Source organism: Haplochromis burtoni, unplaced genomic scaffold, assembly GCF_018398535.1.
Source record: "Haplochromis burtoni strain Fernald_Lab_line unplaced genomic scaffold, NCSU_Asbu1 Contig_25, whole genome shotgun sequence".
Classification (NCBI taxonomy): domain Eukaryota; kingdom Metazoa; phylum Chordata; class Actinopteri; order Cichliformes; family Cichlidae; genus Haplochromis; species Haplochromis burtoni.
In genome coordinates this window covers 2,814,961-2,837,448 of record NW_024582386.1, presented here as the reverse complement: position 1 = coordinate 2,837,448, position 22,488 = coordinate 2,814,961, and the positions used below count along the sequence as shown (strand labels likewise).

The 22,488-nt window shown below is 44.0% G+C and overlaps 1 protein-coding gene across 2 annotated transcripts; it reads right to left on the bottom strand.

Annotated features, from left to right (window-relative positions):
• Positions 1 to 397: 397 nt before the first annotated feature.
• On the bottom strand, positions 398 to 22,014 carry LOC102307065 (ankyrin repeat and IBR domain-containing protein 1). Of its 2 annotated transcripts, XM_005917435.3 has the most exons (21): positions 21,788 to 22,013; positions 18,023 to 18,352; positions 13,807 to 13,978; positions 13,558 to 13,689; positions 12,505 to 12,696; positions 10,279 to 10,396; positions 9,949 to 10,169; positions 9,276 to 9,364; positions 9,025 to 9,169; positions 8,720 to 8,880; positions 8,152 to 8,240; positions 7,778 to 7,908; positions 7,508 to 7,642; positions 6,354 to 6,440; positions 6,148 to 6,214; positions 5,771 to 5,916; positions 5,166 to 5,344; positions 4,912 to 4,963; positions 4,656 to 4,709; positions 4,377 to 4,500; positions 398 to 4,045 (listed from the first exon to the last, which is right to left on the bottom strand). In XM_005917435.3, exons 2-21 carry the CDS (start codon positions 18,208 to 18,210, stop codon positions 2,604 to 2,606), a joined length of 3,924 nt encoding a protein of 1,307 aa, XP_005917497.1. In that variant the 5' UTR covers positions 18,211 to 18,352; positions 21,788 to 22,013; the 3' UTR covers positions 398 to 2,603. The 2 variants fall into 2 exon arrangements, with proteins under 2 accessions (XP_005917497.1, XP_005917499.1); XM_005917437.3 differs by lacking the exon at positions 4,656 to 4,709 and having other exon boundaries at positions 21,788 to 22,014.
• Positions 22,015 to 22,488: the final 474 nt, after the last annotated feature.

Genomic DNA, 22,488 nt, shown 5'->3' with positions numbered 1-22,488 from the left:
CTCTTAAACTCTGAAGATGTCAGATGAGGGAGCATTAAATCATAAACACTAATGCAACCGCTTGCATGACGCCATCGATGCCACACACACACACAAAAAAAAAGGGAATATTTAGCCGCTGTCCCTCCGCAGCCCCACCACACATCCGACATTCGGCAGCATGTTTCTGCAAAACAATGACGCAGCGTGTGCCCAAACACTGACGTGAATCCCCTCCATCCTCAGGGAGCGGAGCCTGAAATGTCACAACTGCCCTCACATCTCAGCGGGCTTCGTGCAATGCTATGAGCCAGCTACCTTCACAGTTCTCACTTTATCACTTCAGGTTTCAGAAAATGCTTAAAAATCAGTTTTAAGTGAGTCAGTTTGAGTTTTACAAAGGGTGTCTTTGTATTTGTTTGGCATGCCATCAAAGGACATTTAAAATCCCCACATTTATTCTCATTTCACTCCCCAGAGCACCAAATCAGTCCTCATCACAGCAGGCAGTGTTTAGTTCCCTTGTAAACATTGTATTTGGGCAATAAAGTTTAAAGATTTGAGGCTTGATGACATCCCAGCAGTTACATTTCCAAGGCGGCGTCAAATCAAAGTTCAACATTCACATAAAGTGTTTTTTGATCATCATGGAAAAGCAGCGGATTCCTTCAGAGAGGCTCAAAGAGGTTTTTCATTCAGGGCTGAAAATGTGGGCGCTGCGACTCACCCGTGGGGGGGGATTAAACAAAATCAGTGTATTAAAGTGTTATCATCATCATCATCATCTTTCATTATGAAGCATGTTTAAAAAGCAATGACACTAATAAATAGCAACAGATAAATACAATCAGAACAAAACAAAACAAAGAAAAAGGCACACAGATCCAACAACTCTGGTCTCAACAGAAAGAAACATCTTCTCTATAATTAAAGGAATAAAAAGAATCAAATACAGCAGAAACCCAAACCCACGTCCCATCGATTAGAGCACACTGCAGGGCGCTATAAGTAGTGGAAAAGATATGATAAAAAGTTACATAAAACCATAAAATGTGCTCACATTTACAGTATTTGTTATGCCTGCTTTGGCTCAGAAACCGCACGACTCAAAGAACCAGCTCACACGAGCGCCAAACAAACAGATTCATGAATCAGTGCAGCAGCGTTTTAACAATATATTCTCATTTATTTTACAGTCGTATAAACACCGTTTACAACAGCTTCTGTGAAGACAAAACTTGTGAAAGTGGCTGAAATCTCGCTTTTTATGAAAAATCAGCTTGTTTAAATGTGCTGCAGTGTAAAGTCAAACTTTAAAAACACATTGTGTATAATCCAAAGTGATAAAGCATATCTTAGTTTACCATCTGCTAACTGTTTACTCTTTTAATTGGTTTAACATTTAATAATTTTGATTGGACGACTTGTTTGAAGCACTTTAAACCTTTTGACTGTATTTTATTTATCAGGTTTAATAAAGTAAAGGATCATTCTGAAGTTAGTCTTCAGCTTAAAATGCCAAATTATTTCCTCTGTGATATTTGTAGTTTTTTTAAAATCAAAGCAAGTATGAATGATCTGAGGAGGTTAAATACTGGATATCATTATTCTCAGATTAATTTGATTGGTTGATGCATTACCTCATTTAATACCCACTGTATTTTGTGTGCTACGTGAGATCTGGTGCACTAACACTGAGCCAAAGTGGCAGAAAAACACTGTAAATCTCTGCAGATTAAACATGAAGATGCATCTTTGATACAAAACATTTGAAATGTGCAGCGAGTAGCAAAAAAAACAAACAAAAACAACCCCCCCCCAGAAAAAAAAAAAAAAAAAAAACAGAACTCAATCTGCTCTGCAAACAAGCACCCACTGAACTTCCAGCTTTATGGGCGCTGCTCTGCAGCCTCTGACCTTCACGTGCAGAGAGGTGCTGTAATAGTGTGACGTTTACGCAGCAGACTGTGCCAGTCTGCTGAAAAGAAAGATCAGGACTGTATTGGCACTAACACAAACAGGCACAGTGTGCATGAAGGTCCAGAAATCAGAATTAGGCCCTCTGATTGTACAGCACGCTATAAACAGGCTCCAAAGTTACAGTTATCTTCATATATTTGGCTCTTGGAGCTCTGAACTGGCTTGTGGTTGGGTTAGTGTGAGAATCAAGTGTAGTTAAATGAGGCAAGTTTGGATTTCAGCATGAACAGCACCAAAACTTCACCCTGAACAAACTTAGGAGACAAACAGAAGAGGTGGGGAATTAAATTAAAATAAGAAAAAAACTAAACTAAACTAAAACACGGAGCATTTTGTTGTGTTATGATATCAGTAGCTCTCCGTTCATGGTTTAAACACTTCAAAGAATAATTTGTCTGTTTTTAGAGCAGACAAAAAGCACTTAAAAATAATCAAAACGTGTATGACATCATCTTTACTGGACAGAGTCCGCAGGTCTTTAAGTCCTCTCTAAATACAGTATAATACATACAGTAAACACTCCACCCCCCAAACACAGGCACCACCATCACACATCTTGCATCATCCATCAGTGCTTCTCTCTGATTGGTTTTCTTTCTCTTTATCTCGGCTCTACCTTCTCTTTCTCTCTACATCTGTCACTTTCACACTAGGTGTTCCTGCTCCGTCCACTCTTCAGGTGACCGCTCCTCCTCTAACTGAAGGACGAGGTCTGAGTCTCTCTCCATTGCCGGGGCAGTGTGTGCGGGACTGTTTCCATGTTGGGAGTGTGAATGCGGGTGTGTGTGCGCTTCGTCCAGCGACAGGTCAGCCACACACCCTGCGTCCACACCCTCTTCTCCAGCGTCTCTTTTTTCCAGCTCCAGAGTGCTCGGCCTCGACGTCTTCACGCCCTTGGCTCCCGGTGGGCCGGTCGCCGATCCTCTGCCTACTTCCGACTCGCCCTCCAGGGGCTGCCGGATGGGGGCGGAGGTCTGGCTCTCAGTCTCGGTGTGTGTGTCGGGAGAGGAGTCTGTCTCTGTGGTGGGCGGGGAGGGGATGAGAGCCAGGCTCTGCGGGTTATTCTGGGGGTTTATGTTGTTGTTAAACCAGGCCATGATGTTATCCAGCAGCTGAGCGCTGGCTGTGGGGTCCAAGGGCTCCAGGCTCTGAGGGTCACTGGGGGTGAAAGGGCCCCCTGGGGGAATCACTGGTGAGAGCAGCAGCTCTGGCTCAAGCTCTGGAGATGGGAGGCACAACTGGGTAGGGGGCTGGGGGTCTGATTTAGGGGGACGTTCGACGGCGTAGGCAGCAGGGCGCTCTGCGGTGTAAGAGCTGCTGTGTTCGGGGCAGGGGTTGTAGGAGCTGTCTGGTTTAGGGTTGCTGTTGTACGTGGCTGCATGTTCCCGGCTATAGGAACTAGGATGTGCGGGGTTTGGAGCGGGGAGGCAGGAGGCGGCGTGCTCAGCCTTGGCTAAATATGCACTCAAATGGCAGGAAGTCTGCTCTTTGCTGTCATAACGAGGGTCTGTGATGGTGATATGATCGAGCACATATGGGGCAGTCAGTGCACTCTGATCCTGTCTGTGGCTGCTGGGGTTGCTGCAGGCAGGTTCAGTGGTGTAAGGAGCAGCATGTGTACTGTGTATGTATGTGTGGTGTGAGCTGAGCTGCTCCTGCGTGTTTGTGTCCAGGTCGTAAGGAGTGGTTATGCTCCCCAGTTTCATAAGGCTGTCTCCCAGCTCCAGCAGCTCTGCGCTGAGGGAGGGAGGAGGTGGAGGGAGGGGGAGGGAGCTGGATACACAAGGCTGGGAGGTGGAGTCTGTCCTGTTAGGCGGGTGAGGAGGATCCAGGATGGACGCGGGGAAGGATGAGCCTCTGGCTCCTGGAGGACCCTCTGTGTTGAGAGAGTGTAAAACAGCATCGACCAGGTCTCCCGCTGGAGCCGCTCTTCTCTCCTGATCCACCCTCCCCTCCATCCCTCCCTCCAGTCCTCGTTCTCGGCGCGACTCCTGCAGCGACAGCTGGATGGCCAGAAGGATGTTGGGATCGTCTTCGTCGAGCGAGCCGAGCGCTCTCCTGCGACCCTCGCCCCTCTCCGTGCCTTCTGAAACACGAAATGTCACATTAAAGCACAGACTGCTGTGCGTGGCTTGATTACAAATTGATCCCAGTGATCGATGGCTCTGGGTGCTTCGACTGGAACAGACTGATGGAGCAATAAAGTAAAATCCCATTTACTGGTTGTCTTGTGCACTGACAAGACAATTTATTAATATAGGCAGGATCCAGAACAGAGTGTTTGCCAATATACTGCCTCTACCGGCTGTATACAGAACAATAAATTAATGAACACTACACTGTATTAATCTGAAAAAATCTTTTGTTAAATACTTGATATAAGCCAGTTATACGGTGCATTAAAATGCTTGCCACACCTGTGTTGTCACTCCTCCTGCTGGTCTCTGGTGTGTTACTGCTGCTTCTAAGGCTGTGCAAACTCAGCATGTCTCCTCTGCGCCGTGGTCTGTGTCTGCGACGGTACTGGATGTCAGCATAATCCTGCAAAGAGTTATTCGAGTTCTATTATAAGAAAAAGACAACTTGAGGGAGCTATTTTGTGTCAGGCAGCATCAAAATCTCAAGCACAGAAAACAACATCCAGCCCATCATGCTCGTCCCTAAATATGCCAAAAAAAAAAAAACTGGTGAATTACCTGCGACTGTCTCTCTCTCTGATCTGCCGCCAGTACGGAGTGCCGACTTCCCATCTTAACACACATAAGCAAACTATGTCAGCTGCTGCCGCCGCAGTCATGCATTAATACGACCTCATACACAAGTAGGTCACTAAAGCGGAGGTTTAGGAAGTAGCATTAGCGAGGCATGAGCCTGATATGAGGCATGATATTAGCAGAACGAAGAGAAGTTAGTGTTTGTGAGTGTGGTGTGACAGAAGGCGTTTGTGTTTACCTCAGGAGAAGCAAAGCCAAGGTACTCCCAATCCCACGATCCTCCAGGGTAACTGAAATGAATGTTAGCACACAATTACTTTTTTTTAAAACACATTTGAAGCAAACTAAACAACACTCAGCTTCAGTTTAAGTTCTTATGCCACTTCTTTATCCCCTGAATCCCTCTAAGTGGCTCTATGTAGTGAATTTGTTAACTTGAGCCAAAATTAGAACCATATTGTCTCTCTGTGCGTTGTGTGTGTGCTTTCTTACTTCCTGCGAGGAGGCTCTGGAGAGTCATTGGGAGCGACGCCACGGGCCACTGATGCCAAGAACTCCTGCCTCTTCTGCTGCACCAGGCGGGCCGCGCTGATGATCTTATGGCACGGCGTCCTCAGGTACGGACGGTTGACCTTCTGGGCCAGATCCTCTACGACCATCTCTAAGTCAGTCTGGGAGGACAAACAGAAGAAAGTGTTGAACACCGTCTTCCCCCCGTCAGACTGTGTAATCGTCTTGCAATCAACAGTGGTAGGTTGATCGTGCTGCTCAACTTCTGCATGACCACTTGGTTGCATCAAGTACTTACACTTGCAAAAATAGCGCAATCACTGATTTTTCCTAATAAGAGGTTTCCATCCCATTTATAATGTAGTGTGACTGAAATGCGAAAAAAAACCATTAAACCGACTCTTTTGCGTGTATATTTTAACAGATGTACCCAGTCCTCTGTCCACCAAGGCCATAATACACCCCAAAATTTGTTTATGTTCTACACAGTTTACCCCTACAGAGTCCAGGAATCCCTGTAGGCACTTCAGGGGTGTTAGTCCTGTTCATGCAGAGGATGCACACTTGTTGGATATATATTAAAATACCTGCATGAGCTCAAATATCTCTTTCTGGGTGCTGCCCTGCTGGAGGAAGAAGCCGTATGGGTAAGAGCACTTCAGCACGCGCCGCGTCTTCAGCAGCTCAGTCACGCCGTCCTCAATGAAGCGTGTGTCTGGGGGAGTGCCTTCACCTGCAGAAGAAAAGACACGTGTTTTATAGCTAGCCATGACTTTAATGAGCACAGGATTAATGTCTTATGACCCGGACGCACCAAAGCTTGGGTGTGAGTCTGAAAGGCATGACCTATTTGCGCTTTGGCAAAAACAAATATGCTATTCTCGGGCAAACGGCTTGCAGCTGACAAGCAGTTTACTGAGACTTCTTTTGAATCCTTTTCATGAGATCAGTGCAGGACACTTACGGCTAATGAAGGCCCTGCTCAGCTGCTCCATCTTCTCTTTAGCCGTTTTTAGCAGCTTTTGTTCCAACTAACACACACACACACACACACACACACACAGAAGAGAGAATACACACACCAAATGATCACGAGATGTTTCTCTGGAAGCATTTTAGATTTTTGGGGGAGGTTTGCATCGTTATGAACGTATCTGTCGAGTGTATTACCTTGTAACTGTGTTCATGGTTCTTGAAGCGAGTGTAGTAGTGCATGAAACGGTCCAGCTCCTGGAAACTTTTGTGCTTCTTTTCTGCCTGTAAAAAAGAAAAACTCTTACTTCATTTAAACTCCTCTGTGTGTGTGTGTTTACTCACTGTACTCAGTGAAAGAGACTGAACAACTTGTATATTTGTGTGAATACAGACTCACTCAGCTATACCTATTTAGCTGCTCATTAATACATATATCCAATCAGCCAATCACATGGCAACAACTCACTGCATGTAGACAGGGTCCAGACAACCCTTTGAAGTTCAAATTGAACATAAGAGCGAGGAAGAAAGGTGATTAAAGTGATTTGGAACGTGGTGTTGTTGTTGGTCTGAGTATTTAAGAAACTGCTGATCTACTCTAAGGTTTACAGAGAGTAAGAAGAGAAAATATCCAGTGAGCAGCAGTTCTCTATGTGAAAATGCCCTGCAGATGCCAGAGGTCAGAGGAAAAAGGGCACACTGCCATGAGCTGATAGGAACACAACAGTAACTCAAACAACAACATTACAACTACGATATGCAGAAGAGCTAAGAACAGGAAACATACATGCTCAGTGAAATTTGACAGAGGATTGTAAAAAATGTTGCCTGGTCTGATGTGTTCCAATTTCTGCTGCCAATGACAAAGTCAAAAATAACATGATAGCATGGATCCATCCTGGCTTGTATCAACAATTCAGGCTGGTGTTGGTCATTTAATGGTGTGGAGGCCCCCTAGTACCAAATAACCATCGTCGAAACACCACAGCTGCTCCATCCCTATATGGCCACAATGTAAGAGTCTTCTGATTGCCACTTCCAGCAGGATTATGCACCTTGTGACCTCTGTGGCCTCCAGTCACCAGATCTCAATCCAATAGAGCATCTTTGGGATGCGGTAAAACACGAGATTCACATCACAGCTGGGCAGGCAACTGTGTGACCCTATTATGTCAATATGGACCAAAATCTAAGAGCAATGTTTTCAGGGGGAAAGGGGGTCCAACCAGGTACTAACAAACTGGACCAAAAAAAAAAAGTGTCCAGCAAGTGTTTTTACATCAGTGGAAGCTTATATGGGATAAAGTGTGTGTGTATTCTCCATTTTATGAGTGAGTAAGTCTTTATACCTCTACAGTCATCTCTTTGGACTGCTCTTCAAGCTGCTGGATGACCTCATAGCGAGTACAGCGATAGTAGCCACCTGTTGATGAGCTGTGTTTCTTCCACTCCTCCAGACAGATCCAACAGAAGTCATACTTACACTACACAGAGAGAAAAACACCAAGGTTAATTTATTAGGAATAAAATTAAATACAGAAAAAAAAATTTAATACACCAAGCAATCAACATTCATGCCTTTAAACGAAGACACACAGCAGACAGAGTTTAGTGTTTACCTTGGCACACTGCATGTGGTTGCAGCCCTCATTCTTCTGAATGGGAGACTTGCAGTTGGCACACGGTTTGGAGTTGGTCAGCAGCCACAGGCAGTTAGCAGCATCCTCATAGGCCTCGCTCACACCTGCCACTGTGGGAAAGCGCACAAACACACAGGTGGACGCACACACATTAGCAACATCTCTGCAGTCTAACACCTGGCCTGCAGACACATTCCGGCACATTACGCAAATATTAGTGACTTAAACACCTGCCAGCATCACATAAAATACAGCAGGCACATCCAGATAAGACGTCCTGACAGCTGCTCTTAACTACCATATTGCTGGGCAGTTAAAGTTACAGTAAAACAAACAAAACAGCACAGGCATACACTCTTCAGGCTTCATCTCTGTGACTTTCTGGAGCCAGTTCCTCCACATCTGACAATCACATGGCTCGTGGGCCTCGCCAAGGCACTCCCTGCAGACACCGGGAGATAAAGAGAGAAGTTAATAAAGTCAAATCCAGCTAACCAAGACTACATAAGCATAAGAGCAAACACAGAATCCTAAGAGTTTCTGGGAATAAAGAAAACAGAAGGGAACACAAAAGAAGTAAAAGTTTCTGATAAAACAGATTTGGCTGGCGTGGTTTCAGATTAAACAGTAATAACTCTTTTTTGCGTAGTAAGTTAGAACATGTGTATGCACATTTCATAAAACAATATTTATTCATGCCATTATGATCTGTGTGCACAATGCTGACGTTACTGCTCACACAGCAGCCTTTGTCCAGCTGCATGAACATAAAATGACTATAATATTTAGGTGTTCGGGTTAAATAACACACTAGCCTCTAATGTAACAGATCCAGACTTGTGTCCGACTTTGCTAAATTACATGTCAGTGACAGTGTCAATAAAACATGGCCATGTCTGAATCATAAATCCTGCAGCTTACCAGCAGAAGAGGTGACCCTTTCCACAATCAACAGCAGGTGAGGGCAGAAGGGGGAAGCTTGATGGGTCAGTGTCCCCCGGGCCCGGTCGGGTCAGCCTCACCGCCCGCTCGCAACGAGCTGCAGGACACCAACGGATGGATGGATTGTTCTCCACAAATGCCTGCAAACGGGGATGTTGGAAACAATGTCAGAGAAAAGACAGGGAACGTGACGAAACAAAGAAAATGTCACTAAATAGTGCAACAAGAAACGAACAAAGGCCCAGTCTTGAAGAGAAGGTGCAAACGATTATTTTGACTTCTACCTTGATGTCAAACTGCAGATAGCGCTGGTCCATCTCTCTGGAAACCACGCTCTCTATCACATGCACAGGCACAAGCTGGTAGCACTCATATGCTGGACAGAAGATATTATGAGCATCTCCCTCCTGAATCTTTACATTGAGGAACCTGAGAAAGACACACACACAGAACTGAGCTAAAACACATCTGCTTCAATAAAAAAAAACAAAAAAAAACACACACACGCTTACACACTGAATGTTCATGCGCGTACCCTTCCCAGCAGGCTCTGCAGAACTCGTGGCCACAGGACATGTCCACTGGGTCCTCAAAGACTGAGATGGAGCAGAGACAGATTCCACACTGCAGGGGGGACGGAGCAAATCAGTCACATGATTTCAAATTTTTTTATTTCTGTTGATAAGATTACTTCTCTTTGACATGTCATTTCCATCCTCATACACAGAGGAGAAATGCAATAGCAGAACCAGTTCAGGATGTTCTGTCTTTGATTAACTCTGTACTTTTGAGGCCACAGATTGCTGGACTGTTGTACTTTAGCCATATCAGACTCTCTGGCATTTCTTCTACGGCCCAAACAGCTTTTATCTTATTCTGCAAATGTTCCACCTCACAGGTCAAACATTCTGAAAACCTAACAGAAAACCTCAACGTTGATTTTCAGGCAGACTTCCTTAAGACTGACAGTAAACCAGAGGCTAATGTTTATATGGAATGACAAAGAATTACTGCTGATGGCCTTGATCCCCTTTTTAGTAGGATTAGACATTAACCTGCAACCACTAGATAAATGAGACATCGCTTTCTGCCTTCAAAAAGAAAGCGCACAACGAGTCTACCCTGTACTAAATATGCCTTCATACATGATCTATTTTTCATCATGAATGACTGATGTTCTTATATTAACATATATCACCACTGCTCACCATGGCCAGGCCCTCCTCTCCAGGCGTGAGGCAGCTGTCGGTGGTAGAAGTGAGAGTGAGAGTGAGGGGAGAGCGTGGGGTCCTAGGAGTGCGGGGGGAGGGCAGGGTGTCCCAGGCGTTGTACCCGCTAGGCGGTGGGGTCGGCATGGTGACACCAGAGCGCTGGCAGCAGCCCTCAGCGTCGGACATCCAGGCTTCCAGAAGCTTTTCTCTGTCCCAGTCTGAGCAAGTCAAACGTTATTAGAAAGACTGAGACAAACGCATGCATCGTGACAACAGCGCTGCGAGGGTTACTTAAGGTCACATATGAAAGTCAACTTTATGACAAACCATGTGCTCGAAGCAGGGCCTCTGCAGTGAAGAGGGGGGCTTGCAGCATGTCGGCTGTCTCTACAATCAACATGTCCTTCAGCCTGCGCAGATCCTGAATCTTCAACCCCTCGTAAGGCTGAGAGGATACAGAAGGGAGAAATGTTAGGAAGAGAGAAAAACCTGCAGTCAGAGAGAAGGTAAAAGATGGAAACAAAAACAGAATATAAAATATAAGACTGAAAAATGTTAAAAGAAGTGAAAAAGATAATGTGGAAACGATAAAAAGGACTGGGATGTGGGGCAGTCGGGGTTGGGGGTGGCGGTGGGTGAGACAGATTAAGCATTAGCATGGATTTGGCTGCAGGAAGGAAGATCAAAATGCTATCAGCTGGCAGCAGCCGCAGCTATACAGCAGTGCTGGTGACCTCGGTTTAACTGGGACTCTGAGAGACGTGGTGTGTGTATCTGTGGATCTGTGTATTACTATATACGTGTAAGAACCACTGTAAGTTGTGGATTGTGAAGAGAGAACATCAACAAGGGACAATCTGGCCAAGAAGCTGGAGACCCAAGTAGAAATATTCTAAAAATCTATAAACAGTGTCTGCACAAATGCAGAACACAAAACACTAAGTACAGTTCAGGTTGGACACAGTGTTGAAACAAAATCACATACATGACCTTCAAAACACAGACAGCACATTTCGCCCCCAGATTGTTTTAATCTACACAGATTAGCAATGGTGACCTCACTGTCCTAAGATATATAGTCTTGAATCTGAAAAATAAACACACTGTACAAGTTCATGAGGGCAACCATCTACCTCTTTATCTTCACATGATTTAAATTTGACCTGCTATGCTTACGCTTCTTATTTTCTGTCATATTCATGTTACAATGATAAACGCTTATGTTGATGTCCAAAGTTTCAAATAATGAGGTCAACGTGCGTGTAAGTAATCCGTGTAAGCCTAAAGCTCAGGATTCAGAGTGCCATAAACGCTCTGCTTCACGGACAGATCGCCTAATCTTGGATCTTTATGATATCAGTGGAAACTGATAACAATTCTCAATATGGTCATCTGAGGCACACAGCTCCGACTGTGAGACAGAAGCTCCTCGCCGTTTCGTTTTTTTGGTCACGATGGGCAACCACTCAGAAGAAAGCCGCCTTAAAGAGAGAGGAGCTAAAGCAGCTTGTTCCAGGCAGTAGATGAGCTTAAGTGCTGCACAAACATAAAATAAATACAGATTATTCTATACTGTGAATCAAGCAAAGCTATCCTTGATTAGTGCTGTGCCATATCATATAATGGCAATAATACCGGTATAAATTCTGGGCTTGTCTCATTGTGCAACAACACAGACAAGCAGACACGTCTGAGAGCGAAAGCTACGTGTCATTCTCTGATAACAATTCAGTATCTAAAAAAGGAGCCACTACAGTACTTTGCAAAATATGCAAGAAACATTAAATTTGTTTCACCAATTGAGGCAAAACAAACCATTGAGTACAACCAGGCTATGAAGAAATGTGAGGAGCAGATACTAGCAATCAAAACTTAAATGACTGCACCGAGTCCCGCTGGAGCACTCACTAGCTGCACTCCATATGACAAGAAGACCAAGCTGTGGGTGGAAATTACTGATGCATTTATATGGTGGTAAATGAGGGCTTTAAGCAACTGGTTAAAAAGCTTGACCCAAGATATTTTTGTGCTTATGCCATGTCACTGCTATTGTACGTTCATGCTGCTGCTGCTGCTCTGAATCAATGGCAGTAACTTAATGAAAAAGAAGAATGGAAATGCTATTCATTTCATTTGCACTAATAAATGCTGCTACCTGCAATCACAGATAATCTGCTATTCAGTATTTTGTTTTCTCCATTATCACCAAACCCTAGCATAGATATAGTCCACAAGTGAAAATAGGGAGCTGGAAATGCTCCACCTAAAGAGTAATCTGGTGTAATCACATTATTGCCATACATTTACCAGTCCTCATTATCGTCATAAAACAAAAAGTCGAACCTTAAATCTGATAAATATTTCAATTCTTGTTTGAATTTTTACACAAGAGTTGTTTTCTATGCCAAAAATTTAATCATAAGATCTAAATGAACATGCTTGTGCACAGTACTCCTTGTCAAGCAAATGTTTTAAAGACTCAACAGTGACTAAAAAGCTTAAAAACAACTTAGGCCAGCAGGGAAACCCTACATCGGGTAACCACGGTCTCACCTCCTTGTACTGCAGCAGGTTGGTTTCACCGTGTGCGTCTGTGTGTGACTGCTGAGCTGAAGAGGAGGAGAAAACCATCTGCGACTCCAGGCTGAGGGCCAGCTCGGTGTGGTGGTGCCGCTCGGCGTGATCGCATGGCGTCAGCTTGTCTTCGTCCTCCACAAAAAGGTCCGCCTCACTCTGGATCAGCAGCTAGAGGAGGGACGAGGCAACAAAAGGAAGGGGAGAAAGAGATAATAGAGAGAAACAAGAAATTAAGGCACTTTCAACAAATGACGCAGAGGAAGGAAGAGGCAAAGACAATGGGAGCAAACAGCAGGAACACAAAGGGGAAGATGAGAAAACAACAGGACAGGAAACCAAAAATATGGGAAAGGGGAAGAGATGAAAAAAATTACAAAAGGAGCAAAGGCAGACATTGAAAGAGATTAAAATCAACAGGAGTCAAAAGACAGTTTTTGGTAAGTATAGATCAAGATGGTTGAAGGAAGGATGCAGAAGCCAATGGAAAAGTCTTTAAAGTTTTTATCTTAAAAAAATCGAATTTCTGATTTTCACAGGGTCGTACATGTGAGATTTATAAAAACTTTTATTCCAGAAGGTTAATTTTCTGCCGAAGTGCTCGTTTGAGCTGGTAAAATACAAAGCAGATATACGAGGAGTTGGCATAATTCAAAATCATTGGATTGTAGATTATTTGACTGTTCCAGTTACATAAAATACAGATCACCCGCAGAGAAAATAGGATTTGAACTTAAATTGACCTTTGGGTAGTGACTACACATGCAAGCATTCATACAGTGTTAAAAGAGTCTGTTACTTAACAGACGTATCTGTATTTTACTGTCATTACAACCACTTCATATTCAAAAAGTGTATTTTAACTTTGAATCAACTAAACCACATTTTAAAAAAGGGTTAAATTATTGTTTTTTAAGCACTGCCCTGCTTTTTGACCTTTGGTTGAAGGTCAAACCTCTTTGTTGGACTCCAAACATTTTCATATGCATGAAAAACCCTGGAGTTTGAATAGCGTCCAAGACTTTGTCTCACCTCCACACAGCTCTTCATGCCTGCAGCGGCAGCATAGTGCAGACAGGTGCTGTGGTGGTTGTCGGTGGCGTTAACATTAGCTTTCTCGTACTGGCCTCCCTCTAGCCTGGCCCCAGTCCAGTTCAGGATCATCTGGTAATGGAAAGACACACCACATGTGTCAGCTGTGGCTTCATAGAATGCAGTTTATTCCCACTACCATGCAAGCGTAGACACTAATCTATATTTGCCCCCCCCGTGCGTCTGTACCTGCAGGCAGTCTGCACGGCGCTGCTCGTCCCTCTGTGGTCTGGCCAGTCGTGGTGACAGCGCTCCCTCTGGCAGCAGCAGGATCTGTGGGCCTTGGCACAGCACATGCAGGCAAGTCTCATTGTGCACATTGCGCTTGTTGGGGTTTCCTTCTTTGCTGAACAGGAAGGACCTAAATGATGCAGACAAGAATGAAGAGATTAGATAAAAGAGGGTAAAACCGGTTCAGAGGTATTCACATGTGAGGTGGAAAGAGAGGAAAGGCCTGACAGTAACAGGAGGAAGGCTTGAAACCGAGTCAAAGAGAAGAGGAAGATGAATTATGGAAGTAAAATGGACAGTGAAATGAAGAGGCAAGGTAAAGATGGCATAATATCGACCATTTCTGTTTAACATCTTTGAGATAATGGACATGCTGGCTGACGGGTGTGAGCGCAAACACATGCACACAAACACACACACTTAGCGGGTGATGGATGTGCCAGTTGCTCTGGGAGTAAGACTGTAGCTGCAGTTCTGTTTAGTAAAATAGTTTCCCCTGCTTTATGTCTGTGGAAACCTCCATTTACTGATTACCTCTCCACTCTTTTATATGCCTCAGCACCTTTCCCTTTTCAAGTTTCTTTTTACATTTTAAAAACCAAAGTCTCTTTTTGTTTTTCCCCCCCACACCTTCCTATTTACGATAAAGCCAGCGAGGAAAAACAGATTCTTTTTCATCAGCGGCACAGCACAAATAGTGTTGCACATGAAATGATTCTCTCTAATGCAAATCCAAAAAAAGGAGAAGAAAAAAATAGGATGTCACAGGATTGACAATTGTAAGGACACCAGCTGAAAAGATTTTGTAAAGCCTCGCCCTCTCTTGCACAATTTGGACACGGCAGTCGATGCTTCTGAATTTGAAGTTTCTCAGTGTGTAGTCCTTCAGTCTATTCCTCCACTGCTGCCCTGCTTTTCCACTTTTGACCCTCTTATCCTGTCAGCCACAAGCCCCTGCAGCTTCTCTCTAATGACAGTGCACTGCCAATTCATCCGCACAGCAATAATCACTAATTATTCCCTCCCAACCCCAACACCCCCTCCACCACCACCTCGACACACATATGCATGCACAAATCCCGATGTTCAGGATGGATGGCCCTAATATAAGCAGGCTGTGGGGAGGTCACATGTTTTGTGTTGTTGCTGTGAAGTTATTAGTGGAGGGCAGGAAACCTCAGCGGAGCGTTAAAACTAACTACTTTGTCGTACACATGGCTGAAAAGCAAATCAGCTTGAGGAGACTCAATGCGTCCAAGATATAAATAAAAAAATAAATAAATGAAGTCAGCAGTTGAAATGTACTCTTTTGATTCTTTCAACAAAAGAAAAACAAACTGTTCACAATGATGTCCGAGTTGTTATTTACATATTTTTTCCTGTGACTTGTCGTGGAGGAAGGGTTACACTTCCTGAACTACACCCAGTTTTCCAGTAATAGGTCTACTTGAGATTTTCCAGTTTGCACTTCTCACGGGATTACTTGCCAATTCGACCCACAGAGACGACTAGCAGAGAGCGAATAAACACGAAGCAGATACGTGTTAAAAATAATCTGAAACAGACTCTCCATCCACCAGCCCACGCTCGTCCTCTGTGAGTCTTTATTTTGTCTGAGATTTCTCGGTCGTCTCTCTATTGCCACTGTCCAACTGAACTGCTGGAACAAAGAAGCCTTTCCTCTGATGCTTATCAGGAGCAGAGCGCTGCGTTCAGCACGCCTCTCTGGCCCATTATAGGTTAGTAGGAAGGAACACAAATAGCACATGGATTGATTCACTGTGTTATATTCTCAGACGCATTAAGCAGTTGCAGAGTCTCAGTTTTTTTCCACCTCCTTTAAACACACACGGCCGTGTGCACACATGCAGATAGACAGATAATGAACCCCCCGCCCCCCGACCCCCCGTAATCATGGTAAGAAAGGCTAAGAGAGAGGACAAATGGGAGGAGGAGGAGAGGAGGAAGACTACTGAGTCACTGAATCAGCTGTCATGGTCAAGGCCAGCAGCTTGATTATCTCTGCAGGAGGTAACAAAGGCCCACTGGTGTGCTGCTTGCTATATTTTTCTATAGTTTGACCCCTTTTCTTAAGGCTGTGTTTGACTTAGTGACTCTGTGGTTTTTGTCAGTCTGTTGACTTGATTGCTGTTGATGGTGCTGTCTGTCTATTTCTGCGAACTCTTGTTTTGAGAAAGTGTGCAGGCGGTGAAACTCCTCACAGCACAATAGCCATGCAATGAATTCAAATCTTTTAATACTCTTAAAGAGGAACTGTAGTGATTTAGCACCGCACTTCATTAAGCAGAGACTCACAAGAAAGAGCTTTAAAGGAATGTACACAAAAGCGGATGGAATTTCCCAGTAAGACTTGCATAGTACTGGAAACACACAAGCCTTAGATCAGATCTGCCTCTCCAGCATCCTTATCAACTTCTCAAAATTGTAATACAAGCTTAGTCCACATACTCTGTGAAGTCTATGAAGCTTTACATGAGATGACCTGAACAGCTGTATTTTCAGACATTAGGAAGCTTCGTGCTGATGCAAAAATATTCTAACAAGAAGCAAGAAATGTGCCAGTGAAGCTAAAAAAAACTGAAATGTTTTAGTTACTTTATTTACCAGGATGTTGTGTTTGTCTCTGACTTCACTACAGTGTGAATGTCTCGCTAGTTTCTCAGTAATTTCGCTCACCAGATTTCAGTTTGCGGCTATTACTGCGTGTGTGCGAGAGAGCAAGCAGGCGGGGCACAGTAGAGCAAGCACCATGGTAGCAGAGCAGGAGTGCTACTTGAGTTTATGACAACTCGTTAGCCTGCAGCAAACATCCAAGAGGTGTTAATTTGTCGAACAACCAAAGGCGGACAGATGCTGGAAGCTACTTAGACCACAAGTAGTTCAGTGTCTGATTTATAGAGGAACCACCTAAGGCCTCAATCACACAGGCCTAGAGATTGGTCAGTGACCATCCAGTCAACCACCGTTCACAAAGGAAAAATTTGTTGGCAAGAGGTAGTTTGAAGCTGCTGCTTTTTGATAGGTGAAATTTGTCGCAAAGAGGATACTGCACTGACAGCCACTTTTCAACTGCTTTGGTTGCTAGCAGGTTCGTGCGATTGCTTGTAGTTTGTATGAAAGATGCCGACTTGTCTGCAAATGCTTGCAAAGTGACAGTGAAACTGTGAGATGTGAGACTGACAGATGGAGACCAGAGACTCTCCCATCCCCGCCATCCACTGTTCTTTCTGTATATTTAGGGCTGTGCAGTTTCTATGTCTGGAATGGTGATTGTACAACTTTTACACAGAAGGCTACATTCTCCACTTCTGGTTTGTGAAGCATTCTCAAGTGTCACTACAGCTCTTAAGAGTAAATACCAAGTGTTTACAGACAAGTCGGCATCTTCCACGCAAACTACAGGCAATCTGCTATCAACCAGAGTAATCACAAAGAAGTTTTCAATGCAGCACTCTCTTTGCGATCAATTTCCAGCAACCATTCGCCAACCAGTCAGGGAATAACATTTTTCCCTAGCGACCAGCAGGGAGCAGCAATCAGTCTCGAGGTCTGCGTGACTGAGGCCTAACAAATCCAGCAGGACCAGCTCGTTTCAAAGACAGCAGGGGAGCAATACTTAAGCCAAGTTTTCTTCTGTGCTGAATAACATAAAACAAAACAGAATGACAGAGAAAACAGCTGTTGTGTGCACGGTCAGCCTAGAAATAGCAGTTCTGATAACAGATCCCGTGAACTCATCGTGTATTAAAACAACAACAAAAAAAATAAAAATCAGAACCTTTAACGAGACTCTCAGAAGTGCTCATTCAAGCCATTGGTCATTTTTGAGATGGTGGCTTGCAGTTTTATATCTTACAAAGTAAGTGCCTTTAAGGGTCTAACTACATTTTATTTCCACAGCTCCTCATGGCTAATGCACTTTCCCCGCTCCCTGTAACATCATTTACATAATCTTACAGTATATATGCGACTGGCGTCTTTGGGCCTCCGCACATTAAGTGGCCTTTCTTGCCATCAAAGGCAATTACAGATATGGTGATTCTCAGAAATGTCTTAAATCTGACATGCTGCTAATTGTTATTCAATTTAACATGACTCACTGCCCTCCTAACTGCACTGGATAACTGCTGCATTGCATGAGACTGACTTTTACCTGAGCAGACGTGTCATGGCGTGGCGGCACACATAGTGCATGGGTGTGTTGTGCTGGTACTGCTCTCCATACGATGCGTTTGGGTCCAGACCGTCCCTGAACTGAGGGTTGCCCTCGTACAGCTGCCAGGCCAGGGCCTCGTCACCGTTCACAAGGGACTTGCGGAACTTGGTGGCTGTGTTTCCCATCGCTTCGGGCTCGCAAACGGCCACCTAAAACGAAGCTGTGGCCAATGCCTCACTACTCCTCTCTTCCTCCTCCTCCTCTTTCTCCACCCCCCCGTACTCCACAGGTCACGACTTAGAGCAACATGGTTCAGCGTTTCCTTCCCTGCAAAGAAGAGAAAGGTGGGAATTGATTAGAGAGAAAATGAAGTTGGAAAGAAGGAATAAGAGCAGATGAAAAAAAAGGCAAACAATCGATTGAGTCCATTCATTGATTAGCTGTGTGTTAGATGGACAGATGCCATTTTATAGAAAATAGAAAAGAAAACAGAGAGACAGAAAAAAAAGACAGTTGTAAAGAAGCCAGGCCAGAGGGGAAGGTTGATGATATCCAAGCCATTGATTTGTTAGTTGGTTGATGAAAGACACAGTCGATATTACCACAACTGACCATTCTGGACCATTGTGTCCAGTTAGGTCACTGTTGTAAGATAAAAAAAAAAGATCTGCATGTCTTCGACTGTTTACATGCTCTTCTGCTACTGAGACTGTGAGAGTGTGTTAAACCATGCAGCACTAACATGCTGGACCCAAACCAGTTTTACTTTGCCCCTCAGCCGCTAAACGAAAGAATCACAAGCGTCATAGCTATGGCTGCCCCAGCAGAGCTTACTCTCCCAGCAACAGCTTATAAACCTACTGCAGATTCACAGGTTATCAAAATATAACCGTTGGATTCCCACCATTCCCTTAAAAAGAAAAACTGGCCTGGAAAGCTTTTTCCCCCCCATATCTATATCTATCGATCGATCGATCCATCCATCCATCCATCTATCCATCTATCTATATCTCAAGCAATATAAGAGATGAGAGATATGGGACACAAACAAACACTCTCTGTCCTTTCACATATTGTACATTATCTCTGCTTGATGTACTCGTCTTCTCCACCTCTCCTTTCTCTCTCTTACTCACAAACACTTACACAGTTTGGTGTGCCTTTAACACACGGTATTACATGCTGTAATGAGTGGACTGTGTAATGAGTGCATGGGCCTCTGTGTGTATTGCGCTGTTGAGGGTATCATTACAGTCTTCATTCTATAGCCATCTGTCTGGCCTTCACAAAGAGCCTCTTTTTAGCCCGGCTACAGTTGGCCGCTGGCTGGCCGGGCTCTGGAACATTTGAATAACATGGCTGACTGCCTCCCTTTTCTTTGCTGTGACAGAAAGGGACACAGACAGGAAAAATACACACTGACAGACCGGTGAATAATAGCCACTGCAAGTTCTCTCGTGATGCACACAGCAGACCGGATCTTGTGTGTGTTTGTGTATATCTGGAGGGAGGTCGTGGAGGGGGTCGTGGGGGGGGGGGTGGTGGTGGTGGGGACTGTAGTTAATAGGTCAGTCTGTCTGTTTGGCTCTGTTTTGTGCATGCTGGTTTACTTCCAGTTCACTTCACATCTCCACGTACCTCCCTCTCTGTCTCTCATACTAAATAAGGACAGGAAGTTTGGACATGAAGGAATTTTGGAATTCCAGCGATCACAAGTGCCGCTGTTCACAGTGGGAGTGCAGCTATTGACTTTATTACACATCATTCGATGGTGGGGTGGAACTGAGGCACAGTAAGTGTTCCACTGCTAGTTAACTTGGCACTCATCTGCTAGGCTGAATTTCAGAGGCATGTTTTATGAATCACGCTTGAAAGTCAACAATATTTAGTTAGCCTCATAACACAGAGCTACTCAGAACAGGCCTCTGATACATATGGTCTTCCCCATTTTAAGCAATGCAATAGTTGTGACGTAATGACTCATGAGCTCAAGAATCCTAAACACATGAATCCCGTCAGATGACTCCCACTAACAAGGACTCAGTCATGGTGCTCGAGCTTCTCGGAAACCCAGTCAGCAACACACCCCCATTTAGACCAAATCATGCAAAAAAAGCAATTTATGGTGATAGTTTGGAAAGAGTCTGCAACTATTGCAACAAAACAAGTAATGGATTGCTCTTTGCTTTCTTTTTTTTTTATAGACAAATGAATCACTTAATATCAAACAAGATTTAATGTCATTAGGATTTTGACTAGCAGTTATTCTTTACTTATTTATTAGCAGTCTAGTCTCATCCTTAGTCAATAAAATGACAGAAAACAGTTGTTTCAGTGTCATAAATTGTAAGATGACACAAAAAAGACTGTCCTTACTGACCAGTGATTTATAATAGCATTCATACCAGCAAATCTGAATTTTAGAGAAGACAGAATATGGCAGTGTGTGGCTGAGGGACCGGGTTGTGGATTATTTTTCTGCTGATCCAATAACTGACTAATGATTTGAGATCTAATTACAAAACAGGCATTCAATGCTGGGTTTCAGTCAGTCCTGTTAGGCAACAGCTTAAAAGGAAAAACCATACCCTCTTTCCCCTATAGTGTGGGGATCAAGTTGCTCGGTTATGTTGGTGGTGGGTTGGATGACAATGCAACCATTTGTAGGGCACACTGGGGTCACTGAATAGTTTAATACGCATGAAAATGATAATAATATTATTTAAGTCCAACTGAAACAGCTATTAGGAGAAATTTTGGACTGATGCAACAAATTTAGCATTATCATGTTTATCAAAGCTGGAGGGATGGAGGGCCTTCCCGAGCATTTTACAGCCAACCCCAAAGAGTCCCGAAGCTGTTCTGAAAACACACACACTTTGTTTGAGGGTTTCCTTGAATTTGCCAATCTTACGTTCCTCTGATTTTTAGGTTTTACCAGTTATGATGTGCTGCAAACTATTGTGAAAGTAAATTCAAAGAGGATCAAAGCATTTACGTTCAACCTGTCACAAGCCTAATTTAAAGCGATCGCTTTAAATGAAAAACAAAAAACAATCAAACACACATAAAACATGACAGCCACTGGAGTGTTGCTGCTGTTATCAAAAGTTGCTGTCAACTGTAACACGTCAGTGGTAAAACCTACCCAAACTCTGGGCAATCAAGCCACTCTATAACTGCTGCGGGACAATGTATGGTCGTTAAAAGGGGCATAAAACTTGTGAGTCAAAGGCAGAAGCTGCGTTACAACATTAATAATAATAAAAATAATACGATAATACAGCGCGACTGACTTCACTAGCAGCTGGGCATTTTACCAAAATTAGCTGGGTCGCCGTATATCGGCTAAATATTCAGGTCAGACCTCGTGTGGGTGTCTCCGAAGTGTGTCAGCATGAAATGGAGCACAAAACAAACAGTGGCCGACTTCTCTCTTCATGTTTGTGTCCATGCGGCCCCTTGGTTAAAGCTCCTTTGTTCAGCAACCGTACAGTCTGCTTGAATTACTACCCCAACTGGGAAGCGAGTAGTAGGTGTGTAGTTTCTGTAATGCTGCCGAACAAAACCCTTTGCCGGTAGTTTTAACGTTTTCGCAGGCTGTGGCGGCGCCGCTGGGAAGCGTTAACACCCAGTGCAGCTTACCTTTCTGCCGTTACCGACGCTAGCAAAGCGTCTATTTTCCTGTCTCAGGTTAACGTTAGCGAGATATGTTAGCCTCAACTACCTACAGCCGGGCAGCATCTCCGTCGCTCTACTTACACGGTCGTCTCACTTGGTCACTACTTCATTCGGAAACTTGCATACATCCAGGGACATTATCCTGTGGCTGTCATTCGCATCCCCGGCTGCGGTTCCGCTGGACCATCCTCTCTGCCACCGGACCCGGTGGGGACAATGATGCTGTTGCCGACAGCGGAGGGGCGAGACTGACTTCGTTCTCTGTGTTGTTGTTGCTGCCAAAGGGAAAAGCGTGTTGCGCATGCGCAGCACTACCTGTCACGCAGAGAGCTTTCACCGGATTGGTCGGCTATCTGCGCTCGCTGGTTGGTTGGTTAAGGTCAATATCAGTTAAGATAATAATAATAATAATAATAATAATAATAATAATAATAATAATAATAATAATAATAATAATAATAATAATAATAATTTTAAAATGTAATTAAACTTTAAAAATCCGAGAAGAAAATTGAAAAAGAAAAAAGAGAAACAATAACAACATTTATGATGACGTACATGAAGGCATGAGAAATACTTTATTTGTCCCATATTTGGGAAATTCTTTTTGTTTTAGCAGTAACGAAAACAGGAGACCTAGCTGGAGGTGCCAGAGCTGGAAATCCTAAGCCCAAAAGAACATTCATGGGTGTAGTGAAAGAGGACGTGCGAAGGAGTGGTATGAAGGCAGATGATGCTACAGTGACCCCTACAGGAAGCAGCTGAAATGATGATGATGATCA